General features: G+C 37.0%; 1 protein-coding gene across 9 annotated transcripts in view; it reads left to right on the top strand.

Moving 5' to 3' along the window:
* Positions 1-16,820, top strand: part of ncor2 (nuclear receptor corepressor 2) — a 152,897-nt gene that overhangs the window by 41,876 nt on the left and 94,201 nt on the right. For all 9 annotated transcript variants that reach the window (XR_013201227.1, XM_077224506.1, XM_077224505.1 and 6 more), the window contains exon 2: positions 14,093-14,283. Coding sequence is in view for 8 of the 9 variants with exons in the window: in XM_077224506.1 (XP_077080621.1) it covers positions 14,188-14,283 (96 nt within the window). In the remaining variant the exon portion in view is untranslated. The remainder of the gene's footprint in view (positions 1-14,092; positions 14,284-16,820) is intronic.

Below are 16,820 nucleotides of genomic sequence, written 5' to 3'. Positions count from 1 at the left end.
CTCTCTCTCCCTGGCACATATTCATAAAAATAAATCGACACGATGGTAAAGGTCGGAAGATCATAGTTTCATGTGGAGCATTCGGATATTTTTTTTCCTGAATTACCGCTGGGTGTGAACTGTGAATTGTGCTAAAATACCTTATATTCTCTGAAGCGTTCCGCACATTCAGCTGACATAAACCACACTTTAAATAAACGAAAAAACCTATCCAGTGATTAAATGTTTTCTGTGTTGACACAAATCTTGAGGGATGTCCTAGTTGCCGGGATAATCACACAACGCGTACATATCCCATATGACACGTCCAATTCGCGAACTAATGACTCACTCCTATGAACCGATTCATTTTAATGAAGGGTTAAAAACAACTGATATTTCCAGTCCTTCAGTTACTGATCAGTCAGAGTAAATGGAGTAAAAAAATAGGCAGAGTAAAACTAAATATTTTTTTGAAATAATTATAATATATTATTATTGCATACTTTTTATTAAATATACAATTAATACATTTCATTTTTACAGAACTATTTTTATAGGCACCACCACAAAAATATTATTTTAATGTGTGTAAATTGTGTAATATGTGTGTGTAAATAAAAGTAAGAATGGAAAATAATAGACCAGAAATATAATGCCAAAAATGTTTAAATATAGCCTATATAAATTAATGTATATGTGACACAAAAAGGCTGTTTATTATTTTGGCCGGTAAAAAATATGCTTGGCTGGTGGATTTTTTCATCTACCAGTCCCAGTGGCAGGTGAGCCAAAAAGTTAATTTCGGACCCTGCTCTGCCGTTATGCAACAGAAATTCTTCTCTCATTGTATGTGCTTGTTAAAGGGACCAGGCGTGTATGCGTGCTTCTATATGTATTTGGCTTATGAGTGTATAGTAACTGTAGTTGTTCCTGGTTGGCCTGTTATAGATTATTTGTTTACACTCAGGTTGAGTTAATTTGTGCTGTTTGGGGATCTTCTGTTTGGTTCTTCATGTTGCTTTTTGTCAAAACACGAGTGCTGAAAATGGTCTAGGCGTTGATGTACAGGTGGGTGGGGGTTGTGTCCGTACCCGGGTGTTTTGAGAGGCGGGGGATGGGTAAGATGTCTATGTATTTGAGAGCCGAGTGGAAATACTCTGTCAGGATGTCGGGTTGTAAACCAGTGTGCCGTAAATGTGTGGTTAGTGTTACTGGACACCGAAACAGTAGGAAATGGTGGTATTCCCCGTGCTTTGGACTGTGTAGCTTCAAAAATCAGGACGCAATGTTAGTGTGCCACTGTTTATTATGGTATTTATAATCTCTCTTTTTAAAATCTTTTATTTATTTCTTTTTGGTCAAACTTGAAAACCTCTGCATACAGTTTAATTGCCTTTTCCCATTTGGCACCCATTCAGAAACTCCCATGAATTATGGTAGTGTGGTTTATCAGCAGTGTTGGAAGGCAGATGGCTGATGATGAGATTTGAAGGTGATTATGATAAGCATTCATCGCTCTAAATGTAATTTTGCACAGAGCTGTATGCATTTGACCTAAGTCCAAATTTATGGATTAAAGTGGTGCGAGAATGCGGGCAGTGTAGAGTGTTTTTAACTGTTAGGAGGGGGTAGGTGTTTTTATTCACAGCCCGTCGCAGAGGTCAGACAGCTGCACTGCACCATGACCCCAAATAACCTACAGGGGCCACTGACTGAAAGAACAATGGAAAGGTCAGATGAGAGGGGAAACGGGGAGGAAAGGGGGTGGTATAGAGGAGAAAACCGAAAGAGGCACTGAAAAGGGGAAATACAGTCTCTCTCTCTCACACACACACACACACACACACACACACACACACACACACACACACACACACACACACACACACACACACACACACACACACACACAGACACAGACACAGACACAGACACAGACACACACAGACACACACACACACACAGACACACAGGTCTTTACCAGCGAGCCCAATGTAGACACAATAACTTCATCTGCTGGCAGTCACTGAGTAGCATGTGAGCAGTAGTGATATTAAAAGCTTTAGTGGATGCAGGTGAAGGTGCATCCTAACAGCTATCATATGCCATTCATCCTGCTCGACAAGTGCGTCTGTTTGTGTGTGTTTGAGCACCATGTATACCGCTTCTGCTTGAAGGCTTATTCCACGAAATACGCACACTGCTTGTTGATACAAAAGCTTGCATTTACTGATGTGTAATGTAAATAAAACATCAACCTGCATGAGGAATAAAAATGCTTTGTCATTTGCGTTTTAGATTTTAGCATTTTGTGAATGGGTCTTCAGAACAGGAAGGAGAGCTTTTTAAAACCTTTAAACGGGTTGCTTGGGTCAGCAATGGTCTTTGGTGCTGGTGGACAAACACGGTCATCCACACAGACAGGACAAAACCATGTGCCCAACAAGTGAACCATGAGCCCAGTACTAACAATCAATCAAAAATGAATGCAAAAAACAGTTTGGAATATTAACTTATCCTATTTATTCATGAAATAAAAAACAATTACTGTCATGACAGATCATAAAACAAAGTGCTTATAAATTTACTGACATTTAAATATAAAATAGTTCTATGTAAAAGTCACTGCGTGACTGATTTGAAAAATTAGTAAAAAAAATATTAAGCTAATAAATTAAGATAGGCCTAGTTGATATACCATTAACAGCATTGATGTAGATTCAGCTTTCAATGTTCTGCAGGAACACACACTTTCACTCTGGACACAGTAATCTGTCAGTTACTTATTTTTTATTTCTTTTTCCTGTAAATATAAGAAACGTTTTGCATTTAGGCCTATATTTAATTACACGCTGTTATCCCTTTACAGTTACCACTAGGGCTGGGCGATATGGCCAAACAAAATTATCACGATTATTTTTTTTTATATCAGTCGATATCGATAATTATCACGATAAATGTCAAATCTTTATTTCTTTCAAGTTTAAAGGCAGATTTTTGCTCCTAAGTGAAAGTTGTAGAAACCAGAGCATTAATTGTGGTTTTAAACTACTCTTTATTGTCAGAACATCAACATATCATAAAAAAAACACTTGCCAAACAGGTGAACATTTCACAAATATCAGGTAGAACATTCAAACATTTGTCATCTTTCCTTAACAAAATAAATAACTGAATATAAAAATATATTTCTTAGTTTCTGCATGTCCTAATGGGGGATATTGTTTCAAATCTTGTAACAGGTTTTTGTTGGCTGACTTTGATGGCACGCATCTTCAGCAGATTTTGCAGTGCATGCTGCTATAGTAATATTACATGTTTTGTCTCGAAACACATATTTGACAGTGAGTTGTCTGTAAATCTGCATCCTAATTCAAGCTAGTACTACTATGTTAAATTTATGTTCATTAACAAAAACAGTAACATCTGTTAAAAAAAAATGTAATGACCACATTTTTATTTGGTCAAATGTAATATTCTGAATGTTTAAGTTTTATTAAAATTAACCATTGGTCATCCAGTATCATGCATTTAGATCATGATAACCACAGATAAAACCAGGCATAGCCTAAAGCACCTCAGATGGCAAAATGTAACGTTATGGTTTCTATGGTATTTGTATGAAAAACAGTAGCCTAAATACATGATTAAATACTGTAATTATATTCCATTAGTCATTTAATAAATTGTCTACATTAATAATATAATACAATTCAATATATCCCACATTTAATGGTGCAGTTGTTATTACTAGGCCAACGTTACAGTAAATCCATGGTAAATGATGGGAATTTGTAGACGGAAAAGCCTTCTGACTGAATCGTTGCGCACAGTGTTTCTCCTGTTTGTCAGCGCTGTTTCATCTGCCTTTAAACTGGTTAAAATCACTGAGACATTTGTGTTCTTCGCAGAATACAAGCGCTTCTCACTGGATCTCGTGAGCGAGACTGATCAGAATAAACCATAGACCGTAAAAGAAGCTGGACTTTGAGCCGAGCGGATTAACGGTCCGTGTGGCGCGCGGTTCAAATGAGTTTCATTCCGCTTTTGGCGTATAAACATTATCGAACATTTATCGAACTCTTGATATCGTTTTATCGAGAAAAATTATATCACGATAATTATCGTTATCGTTTTATCGCCCAGCCCTAGTTACCACTCTCATAAAAAACTTGAATTAGGCTACATGTTGTCTTTTAAACCTAAATTTAACGTCCAACAACTGATATTTCAGCAAAATGAAAATTTTTGTGCTGAATATTAATTGTCTCCTCCTCTAATACCCCTAGGGCTGGACGATATGGCCAAATTTTATATCACGATATATTTCTTAATTTCGGTCGATACGATATAATTCCGATATCGATATGAACAATATAAAAGCCTCAGAAAAACTGCCAAGAACGCCCATAACAGATGTACCCCTAGGGCTGGACGATATGGCCAAATTTTATATCACGATATATTTCTTAATTTCGGTCGATACGATATAATTCCGATATCGATATGAACAATATAAAAGCCTCAGAAAAACTGCCAAGAACGCCCATAACAGATGTCTGTTCCTACAATCTAAATACCCCTCTAATGCGTTTTCCTCGGAGGACAATTTCACATATTAAACAGCACGCATGTCAAAGCGCCTGACAGCCTTGTTAAACATTACGCTAATGCATTATTGATGATTAAAATAAAGAATTCTCATGTTTTTAGCAGCTTGGATCACATTTCTTTTCCAGCACCAGCTCACTCTGTTTCGTCCAGTGCTGTAATTTGATGTGACTGTTTAATTGATTACTTTCCAAGCCAGTCATTTTGACATTTTGTGTGTATTTGATTGTTTAGATGCACACAAAAAAGCTAAAGTATAATTTGCTTGTCTTGGCCCTTTTCGGACAAAGTCAAGCCGCCTTGACTTTGGATTCCAACTGTTGGAAACTGTGTCTCGTTAGGGTTTCCCATACGTTCATTTATTTGTGGCGGCCCGCCACAATACCAACGCTGACCGCTACACATTGATTTTCGATTTGTTTTATTTATTGTTTTATTTTTTTCTTGGCCTATTTAAAATTGTATTTGATTGCAGAGCGCCATAGCGCATTCGCGCAGCACTACCTCTCGCTCGTCCCTATCTCTCTCTCTCTCTCTCTCTAATTGGTCATTGCGTTCACACGCTACACAGAGCTTTGGCTATAATTAGGGCTGGAGCTATCGATTATTTTAGTAATCGGGTATTATACTGATTATTCCATCGATTAATTGAGTAATCAGATAAACAATTGTGGTAATAAAAATAGATCCAAGTGAACAACAGGCTTTAAAATTACTTAAAAATACAAATAGGTAACACTTTACAATATGGTTAATTAGTTAACATTAGTTAACTACCTTAGTATACTAAGATTAGTGAACAATATTTCTACAGCATTTATTAATCTTAGTTAATATTAATTTCAACATTTACTAATACATTATTAAAATCAAAGGTTGTATTTGTTAACATTAATGTACTGTGAACTAACATGAACAAAAATTGAACTAACATGAACAAGGATTAATAAATACAGTTACAAATGTATTGTTCATTGTTAGTTCATGTTGGTTTATACATTAACTAATGTTAACTAATGAACCTTATTGTGATGTGTTACTTAAATATATAATAACAAGCAATAATTAGTTTTTCAAATAAAGTATCAAAGTAATCATATGGGTTTTATTAAACAATGCTGTTAAAATACACCATGTAAAATAAATTATATAAACTAATATAAACATAACTTATGTACATTACGTAAAAATAAATGTCCGCAGAGAGCGCCAACAGCTTGGTTACACTAAGGCATGATCAAATCGTTGTTTAATATTGGCCAAACAATTTAATTCAAATATCAACTTAATCTTTAATATTTGGTCACTTCTGTACGATAAAAATGCAACGGCTGCTGTGATATCTTGATCAAGATAAATGTGCATGTCAAAACCTGCAAACTCAGTGCAAGGGTTACATTTTATTTTGAAATCGCGATGAACAACAATATAGTTTATATATTTCATAATATTTCAGAAATATATGTGTGTATATATATATATATATATATATATATATATATATATATATATATATATATAATTGTTTTACCGGGAAATGAGAGTTCAGTCTCCTTATTAAAATTTTATTTTTTTCTTATATTTATTTAAACATAGTAATGATGTAGGCTACCTCTAATTCACCCGCAATTCATTGGAATATTATTTTGTATTAGGCTACTTGGATCTGGGCATCACTAACACGCAGATGTGAATTTATAGCTTTTTTTCCTTTACTTTTTTCTTTTCATCCTGAATGATGATGTAAACAGCGGGCTATTTACACCTAGCCACTTCATGTGTTTCTCTGATCTGATAGTTGTCCGGTCGTGAAAAGACCAGGTGTAAATGCCCTCCGAAACGCATTCGAGATGGATTTAAATACGATCGCTCAAACCACTTCAGGAGGAGGTCTGGGCCGCTTAACAGACGATACTGCATCTGGTTGTTGAAAGAAACCACATATGTAAATTGGACTTCTCCCAACAATGCTAAAAATAAACGTCTGCGAGTGTCTTAGCCTAGGCTATATTTCATGTTATATTCATTATATGACGAAGCTAGGCAACACGCATCACCGCAGAAATGAGCAGCTCGAGCATCTATTCGTCAACGTGCAAACTATCGCAATCAAAGTGAAAGTAAGTCGCAGACGCTTAACCCAAATCATCTTCATTAAAAGTAAAGAAACAAAATGATCTTACCAGTGGTGTCTCTCTTATTGCGGTCTTTGTTTTTGAAATGAGCTGATAGAATAAGCTGAGAAGAATATGAATAATCTATAAAATGCAGCTCATTACTGTTGCTTTCGGTGACGTGAACTCCGTTAAATCTGCATATAGTGCGTTGTTTGAAGATCGGATTTATATCCGTTTTGCGAAAACATCTTTATGTCACCAGGTGTAAATGGAATCGTTTTGATAAATCAGATCAGTAAAAACGCATGAAGTGACCAGGTGTAAATGGCCCCATTATGAGCTGTCAGCATCTGTATAATTTTCTGTTAATTAATTGCAAATTGTGTTAAATCTCGTGTTTTTTTGAATGACGTCATCGACTAGTCGACGTCGACTCGACTTTGATGTCATAACAGTCGACTTCAAAAAATCTGAAGTCGTTCAACCCCTAATATATATATATATATATATTCTCCTATGTTGGTGTAGATTTCAGTTGCACTACGAATCTTGTGAATCGGCGCACACTGCGTGCAGATGAACGTTATTAGCAGACAAACTCACAGCACGCAGAGATGGAGTTTGAGGAACCCGAGACACGCATATAAATGATGACAGTGCAACTATGAAACATGCGTCAGAGGTTTTGCGTTCCAGCACATGCAGAGAACTGAGTATGTGTGGAGCAGCGTTAACTGTGAACGGAGCTGAGGTACTTTTAACACAATCTGTACTCATGTAAATAATTAAAGGTTCATGCTTCTCTGTGGGGAAAAAACAATGCATATATTTTTTTAACTGATTCACAACTTTTGTGATTTCATGATAGCACTATGCTATATTATGATTGTAAATGGTTTCAAATAGATCGCGTAGCCTTAGAAAACGGTGTAATAATGCGGTTCATGGATTCTTGTCTGTGGAATGCGCCACTTCCGGTATTTTGCCAGTTACTCGACACGGTTACTCGACAAAATATGTGAATGTTTTTTATGTGATTTTATGTTAATCTGAAAAAATTAAATAATAATCAACATATTAATCGATTATCAGAATAATCATTAGTTGCAGCCCTACTGTGGACATTATTCCATCAAACAACCGCTAATGTTAGTTGTTCTTGATTCAAAACTAGCAGGTTTTACCAGCCAATTTTTCGGCAGAAAGGCTGAATGAGAAAAATCCATATAATCTGTGAAGAGTTGCTTTAATTGGAAGAAGATTGATCCCTACTGACAGAATGAGAAGGAAGAGCTGTGTCTCGGTATATAGTCTTCCTTTTCCACCAGAGGATGATATACAGCCTGTCTTCAGAGGATAGAAATTAGATTGACAACATTTCTACTGTCTAAATCTAGTGCACTAATTAATACACAACATGCTTCACAGATTCAAACCAAAACCCAGACTGAACATTTGAGCTTAAACACGGAAGGTGGGAAATTAGAGGTGATAATGACAGTGCTGATTAAAGTGGCATTTTGTGCCATGGGATTATGGGAGATGTTGTGGTGATGCAGATGGATGGGAAGGATCGTGCACACGGCCAACCCATCTCACGCTGTCTTTGACATTAGTGGGCCAGCAGGAGGGACCTGATCCCAAGCTCATCAGCTGATGCCTTTCTTCAATTGCTAACACCTCACATTTATTACATCCATCATGACAGACTGAAGAACTGAGCTCAGCTTTTGTGAGAGTCTATAAAACAAGATTTCAAAACCTAGAAATGTGTGTTTGAAAGATAGAAATAAACAGTGGTTAATGGTAAGGCAGTTAGCACTGGTTCTTTCCAGTTCTTTCAAGCTGAGTGTTTATCAGCAGAACGAGAGGCGGAAAAAGGTAGGAAGAGAGATGTAACGCAAGAGCGAGGTGGAGAGGGAGTGCGATCATACAAAAGCCAGCCACTCCTAGAAAGGGAGAATAAAGAGTTGGGAATGAGTGAGTGCTGTGATTTGAAAGAGGGAGAACGAGAGAAAAGAGAGAGGGGTAAGTGAGTTCATTTGTGCTGTTGGCAGGCAGCCATGAGCTTGCCTGTGGGCGTCTGTATCCGTGCCAGGGCATGTGTTTCCCCTTCTGTCTGAGGGCCTATAGTCTTGCTCTCTGTCTCTCTTTCTCATACAGATATCTCCCCTTTTCTTTCTCATTCCAAGGGAATACTTTCCAGGTCTTTTGCTGTTCCTACTCTCTTTTCGCTCTTCCTCCTTTCTTATGTTCCTCTCTCTCTCTCCCAGTCTCTTTTTCTCTCTCTCTTTGTTGTAGCAGTTGTGTTTTTTTGTTCATAAAGCTAGATGATGCCAGAGAACAGTGGTAAGTTTGTTTCCAGATTTCCACAGTTCACACTGTGCCAGTAGATCAGCCAAACCGGACACATGTGCAATTCACACCCAGTGTCTGTCTTTTCAAATAAATCTTAGTTCTCTGGACTCATTTCTGCCTGGTCTGTGAATCGTCAACAGGCACATGATTAAGCCCATAATGCAAAACTTTAGCTTTGTTTTTGTAATTGTTTACAATTAGCATATTGTAAGATAACAACCTCAGTGTAATTTCATTGAAAGTTTGTTCTGATGTACGAGAATTAGAATCTTCTGTCATGACTGTCATGTCATCAGAAAACATTTGCTTTGCTTCTATGGAAATGTGTCACGAAGAGATGATTATGATCAATAGGAATTGTGTTAATAATAAAGAAGTTCCTCCATCTAGAGAAGTTCCAAATCCAAAATACAATTTAGAATTTCTTTTTATAATTTTTTTTTCTATTTCCCATAAATGCTGTTCTTTTGAACTTTCATTAAAGAATTCTGGAAAAAATGTATCATAGTTTCCACAAAAATATTAACCACAAGTGTTTATAATAAGAAGGAAATGTTTCTTGAGCACTAAATCAGCATATTAGAATGATTTCTGAAGGATCAAGTGGTGCTGAAGAATGGAGTAATTATTTCTTTGTCATCTGCTTTGCCATCACATGAATAAATTACATTTTAAAATATATGTATACAAATATAAAAGCTATTTATTTAGTAATATTTCACAAGAGCATTGTTTTTTTTTTAATGTATTCTTGATAAATAAATGCAGCCTTGGTGAACAAAAGTCTTCTTTCAAAAACATCTTCAAAAAAATGAATTAAAATATTTCTGATCCCCAAAATTTGAACGGTAGTGCATCTCTTTTGTTTGGATGCAGTGAAGTTATATGTGATTATCTTCACATCACAACTCATGCAAATCATAGATATAACCCAGAGTTTTCCTTTAAGAAGGCAAAAATCAAGAAACACTTATCAGACTTTTGTTGTCTGAGTTATGTGTGATTGATTTGACACTGCATGTGGGTTCATGTGTTAGAGTCTACAATGTGCCTTCAGGATGACAAAGACTTTTTGTTTCGCCTCAGAGCTCCAAACATTCCTGGACTATTGGATCTCCTCCCCCAGCACACATACACCCAGCACAGTAAAGCACAGCCAAGCGTTCTGCTCTTTCCATGTAAATCATTCAGTGACAGACAGGAAGGAAGAAGGACAGTAGTGTGCCTCTCTTTGTGTAGTACAAGAGCCACAGGGGTTTAGAGCAGAGGATCTGACTTCGTTTTAATGTCAACGTATTTGACAACACTCAAGGACCCTGTTTTAGGTTGTAATATACAAAGTAGACACACAACTGTTCTATGTCTATAGAGACAGACTTATCCCACATGGTAATTTGTGTGTCATCGAGAGAGAGGTCGTGGGGCCCCTCGAGTTTATTGCGCTGTAGGGCTAATGACACGCAGCAACCACAGGGGGAAAAGCCCATTCAGAGAAGTGTGCCTGTTTGCATTGGTTTATTAGAGTGATATCACTACCTCCAGTTTATCTGAAGCCATAGACTGTAAAGGGCTATTATTTAACTTTTAACTAGAACAGCCTGATAGAAACTTTCTACCTACCACTGAACACCACAGATCTGTATGTCATCACTGTTCCCAAGAAACTTTGCTTCACATAGGCTGTCTTTTGCTGCTAACTCAGAGGAGGCATGTTGTAATTGTAAATGGCATCACACTCGGACCCAAGTTGACCACTTTCGAGTGCACAGGTCAGAAAACAAAGATTGACACGTTCAGGCATACCTTTATTGTGCTTGCTCTTTCAGAATACAGATACATAAAGCGGTAATTTGCACAGATAGCCTAATGCCGAAGTATCATGTCCACAAATAGAGGTTGGATAGTAGTGTGGGCACCACTGAGTTTGAGACCCAGACAAACAGAAGTGCTAATAAACAATATACTGCTGTTTGAATATGGTTGATGCACTGGGCAGCCATATTTGGTTCTGAAGTCAGGGTTTTTGACTTGAGGGTACCATTCCAGTTAAAAGTTTGTACTTGGGAGTGGGGTCTGGAACTTCCCCACTTATTATTATTATTATTTTTTATTTATTTACAAAAACATCAAAACGAAAATTAAAGTTTAGGTAATTGCATCTAAGTAATTGGGTATTGATCTCTGTATGCTGTTCACAACGTGTTCTCAAGTGATAAACTAGTCTTATTAAAGTCCCTTTGACAAGAAGCCACCTCTTGACATTCCAGCTGAAAAAAAAGGACACTTTTGCTTCTTTAGTATTCATTTTGATACTTTGTGGTCCACACCGCGGACATATACACCTATTATCCATGTTTTGTGCATGAAATAAACACAGATATGGTCAAAACGTGTCATCAGAGAAGCGCTTATTAAATGTCAATGTTTCGATCAGTGGTTTTGTCATTAAACACTTAATTTGAGAGCTGTGTTTTAGTATTGCACGATATACCGGTACTAGAAAGGTATCGCGATACCCAGCTATTAAAATCGGTACGATATGAAATTTTATTAGTACCGGTACTTTAAGAGTGACAGCACTCTAAATAATAAGAGCAGTATTTCTTTAATTTGCGTCGATGTGTGACAGCCGGAGTCAGGATGTGTGTGCGGAGCTCTGCTTCCACTGTTTTCTTTCACTAAACAACGGAAGCAGAACAGTAAAATATATATACGCACAGCGAAACATGCATGCATGAGAAAATAAAGTGCGGGACGTGCTCGCGCTGCTGGGCTCAGACCTGTTCTCATGTTTTGTAATATGATCAAATGAGTCCCAATTATCGTTATTATTAGCCGTGCATCGCTGTTTGAGCTGCATGCGCTGAATGAATACCGGTAAACTGGAGCACTTTGTTAGCGCATTATCTCAAAGAAACGCATCCTATGTGAGATTAATCAGATGTATACAAAATAAACATAATATTACAAATTATATCTGCACAAAATTACGAGGATGCATAAGTGAATTTGAACTAAGTTACGTGCCATTCAGAAAGACTCATGTTGTGGACGTGCTCTTCCTGGAGCAACGCGACACAGCAACTAAACCAAAATAATTCAGTGTTTTATTACAAAATGGTTCTCTTTAAAATGTTATGTAATGTGACAGTCCCAATAGTCATTATTAGTCGTGCATTGCTGTTTGAGCTGCGTGCGCAGAAGCTGAAGAGGATCACCATACACTTTACTACATTCATTTTTAACCAAATGCATCATATATGAGATTAATCAGATATAGATAGGCCTACACAAAATAAACATTATTACAACTTACATTTGTACAAAACAAAGTTTTAAGTTTTTTTTAAATTAATTTATAAAACAATGAATTGTAAGTTCTGTTATATTTTGTTCTGTCAGTTCTGTCAGTTACTTTTACTGTTTTCATTTTCCCCCCCATGGTATCGATTCAGTATCGGTATAGAGGTATTTAAGTCTGGTATCGTATCGAAGTCATAATTTTGGTATCGTGACAACACTACTGTGTTTAGCTCTACAATGGCCCTGACTGCAAAAATAGGCTGAATATATTTTAGAAAATTAAATCTTTCAATGGTAAAATGCATAGTCAACAAAACCTGTTTCCCAAGTGCATGACACAAATGTATGCACTTAATTATATTCTAATACATTTTGTATTATTTTTTTATTTATTAATTAAATTAATGTTTTTTGGATAATACTATCTAATACAGGTCTGCTGCTATTTCACCTGTAGCTTAATTCAGCTTTCTGAGCTGTAGGAACATCCATCATACAAATAGGCCTGTATTTTAACTAAACAAGTCACACTACTTGGCGTCATGTTACAAAGCAACCCTGCGGGTAACATCTGTTTACGATAGTTCTTGTAAGGTCACTGCTTTAACATTATGTGAACCCATCCTGTAGGTCTCACTTGCTTGTGACGTTTTTGCATGAGCATTGTATTCATGTCGATTGAATTCATGAGTATTGCCTGGAATGTTTGGGATCCATCTGTGCTGGGTTGGGACTCTCAACACCTGGTGCTTTGCTTTTCTTGTCTCCAGTTCACACTGTGGTGAAAAATGTTGATGAGCTCTTTGTGGAAACACCACCTATGATTGAAACTATGAAAGTTTTAAGACTGCAGTGTGTTCTTGGTCCATCAGTCTCTCCTGCCTGACTGTCCAGTGACGCTTAACATAGATATTAAATATTAGATTAAAACATGGATTAAATGCATTTTATGGAAATATAGAGATAAATGTAAAGTACTTCTTTGCTGGAGTTCTATTCTAGTTCAGTTAATATTTTCTCATCCATCTCAATAGAACATGTTGCAGCCTATAACTGCATGGTCTTTTGAGTTAAGCATATATTACAGTAAGCTCTTTTGCCTTTTTTCACAAAGTACGTAAATATTGTATGATCCAGGCATTCTTTAATTTGATTTGTCTGTCCTCATTCAAGTAGGTTAGAGTTGTATAGAAAATAGCTAGCCAGGGATGTTACCAAGATAGTCGCTGATTAAACTGACTTTGAACATTGGACTTTGAACATTTAGCCATACTGTGTATTTTTGTTGTACCTGTGAAAAGGGGAGTTTTAGCATGCAGGACAGCTCACCATCTGCCCTAATGAGGATAGAAAGAGATGAGGGGGGAAACAGAGTGATCCATTCATTCACACAGTTTGCCGACATGTATCTGGCCAGCAGCAGGTGTTCTCTCTCTCTCTCTCTCTCTCTCTCTCTCTCTCTCTCTCTCTCTATCTCTATCTCTATCTCTATCTCTATCTCTATCTCTATCTCTCTCTCTCTCTCTCTCTCTCTCTCTCTCTCTCTCTCTCTCTCTCTCTCTCTCTCTCTCTCTCTCTTGTGATAAAACTCTGTTGCCCTTCCTTGTTGTTTTCTTAAATTAGGTGCACTTAATTCCCGGGAGATTATTTTTGTGTCAATAAATGTTATTATTATTGTCATTAACAATTCATTTACCATGCTTTCTGTCTTTTCCTTCCAGGTCTGTGACTGCCAGGAGTCAACACCCCATGATGCACAGCGTTTGTGACAAGACCACACCCACTTTTAAAGTGTAGAGGAAGTTGCATCGTCAGCATGTCCTCGCACCCTCAGCCAGTGCCTCAGGGGCGGAGGACTGTGGATGCTCGTCACCTTGCTAGTTCTGTACCTCTGCAGCTGAGAGCCCATACGGTACTGCACTTACTGGCTACAAAACAAAAACTTGAAAATCCTTTTTCCCCTGTTAATTTCTTATTAAAAAAAAAATTCATTATTTATTACTTACAAGTAGGCTTGCTACGATAGTCGGTGTTACCGGTGTTACACGGTGTCCAGTCGCAACACCGGTTTCATCACTTGCCCACCGCGGCATCGCAAAAAAAAATAAAAGTTTAAAGCGTTAAAATTATTTACCGCAATTACGCAGTGTTCGTTTAGTCCTGCCTATTACACACACACACGACCCACAGAAAAGACTTGTGTCAGTATCGAGTTCTCTTTCGGTCTTGAACAAACCATAACGCACACAAATTGTGCCAAAATGTCAGTTTTGTCGAGTGTCCTCATAAGAGCAGTCTTAAATGATTTAAATAAAGTCTTAAATGAACGTAGAGATTTGTGAGATAATGGGATGCGTGTCAGATCGCGTCCCTGTCAGCAGCGGCTGGTCTTAAAGTGTCATTAATGTTAATCAAAGAACAAAGGTAAGAGAGTAAATTTACTCAGACCCGGCGCCAGGAGGATTATTATACCGGTAGCCTAATAATCATGAATGCACTCCGCTATCTTTTAACACATCTCAGGTGAACGGCTTCTTCACGCAAAATAAAAACTCTTCATGAAGCGCAGTGAAATTCAGTGACCTATGGCGTTTCCTGATGGATCGAGGTTGTTCGTTAACTTTATTTTATACGTGGAATGTGTACAGTGTACAATGTGTAGAGTGTACTGTACAGCTTATGTACGCTCAACGGCTGTCCGAATTCGCTCACTCGTTTTCATTCACTCCTTCAAGTGAACAGTATTCAGTGTTTCCCCTAGGATTCTTTTTTAGGGGGGGGGGGGGGGGGGGGGGGGGGTGTACTGCTAGTGTTGCGGAGCGGGCGTGTTACGGATACGTGGTGTAATTTTTTTGCAATCAAAAAGCATGTCTAATTAATTGAAATCATGTATTATGAATCATTAAACAATACTTTTTTTTAAAATATATGAAAAAAAATGTCACACTAATTAATTCTGCGCTAATTCACACTAACACTAATTCTGTGTTGTGTTTTTTCTGGTAATAAAATGAAGACATAAAACAAAAATTGTATCATTTATCATCAATTTTAATCATGTGAAATTAAATAAACTTTTTGTCAAATAACTTGCTGCACAATGAGCTTTACTGTTAAAATTAAAACATGGATTATTCCTTAAAAATTTCAGTTTTGATGATAATTTATTTGGATTAGTGTTAGTGTATTATTACATTGGGACATATCTAAATTCTAATGTACAACAGTAATATATTTCTGTCAAGTTAAACCGAACTTTTATTTTGACGGGTTGCCGTGAAGACCTTTTGAGTTTCTGTGTGTTTATGTCATGATGATAGTTGTTCTCAAATGAAGCGGTTAAATGATCACGAAGTAGGGTTGGGAACATACTGTCTATGGTTGGGAATCGTAAGAAATTTTTCGGTTCCGATTCCGGTTCCGCCAAACGATTCTGGTTCCGGTTCCCATTCAATAAAAATTATTAAAACTAATACAAATAGTAGTACGGGGAAAATACACAATCCTTTTTGTGTTTTATTTCTGATAGGCCCTACTTGTCAAATGAGTTTAACAGACTGGCAATGTCAACAAATGCAACATATTATTTAGCAATATTTTTTTCTGAAGGAAAATAAAAAATGTTGCATTCTCAAGGATAATTTGGGACCTCTCCTATATCTTATTGTATATCCAGCAGTGGAATACCCTCTCAGAAGGGGTAGAATATGCTTGAACACACATGTAAGATCCAGACAGGTGAAACATAATATTTTTTAAATCGGTTTGAATGATTGATTTCTGTGAAACTTCACTTGTTTCCTTACTGGATTAAAGTGCTCTAGCAGTTAATAAACAGAAATGCATGCGTCTTGCGGAAGAACATTGTAGCCGGAGCTACTTCTCTATGTTTTTGTCAATGACGCGAGTGAGTCACGCAGGCACTGGGCTACTCCGCAGCAGTGCCGAACCGACCAGTGTAAAGTAGTCTGAGTCTAAACGCTTATTACAGCCTTACCGTAGTGATTCAGGATAAGACAAAAACACGTTTTGAAAAAAGGCATTCATGATGTAATCGCTCATTATATACATTTTGTAAATTCTGAAGCGAATTTTCGTTATTTGAAGCGACTTTCAAAAGGTGATTAACTGTTTTAACATCTGTTTATTCTCGAACTATAAACTTTTATCTCAGTACTTCTGTGATCATTTGAATATTTTTAACACAGAAATATCGATACTGTGTTGTTGAAAAGACAGAAAGTAAAGCTAACGTTAGATGTTTCATGTCAGCGACAGCGCAAACAGATTTGAATGTCCCGGTGTGAAGTTTTTGTCATTTAGGAATAAGATCGCGTGGGTGTTTGAATCGAGATCGTTTAAAGATTAATGGTGCAGCTCTACTGTCTTATTCTCTCTCTCTGCGTTGATATCTGACGCAATTTTTTTTAACTTGTTATACGAATAGCG

This window comes from Siphateles boraxobius, unplaced genomic scaffold (genome assembly GCF_051911475.1).
Source record: "Siphateles boraxobius isolate OS27281-9 unplaced genomic scaffold, OSU_SipBor_1 9, whole genome shotgun sequence".
Classification (NCBI taxonomy): domain Eukaryota; kingdom Metazoa; phylum Chordata; class Actinopteri; order Cypriniformes; family Leuciscidae; genus Siphateles; species Siphateles boraxobius.
This window is presented reverse-complemented; position numbering and strand designations above follow the sequence as displayed.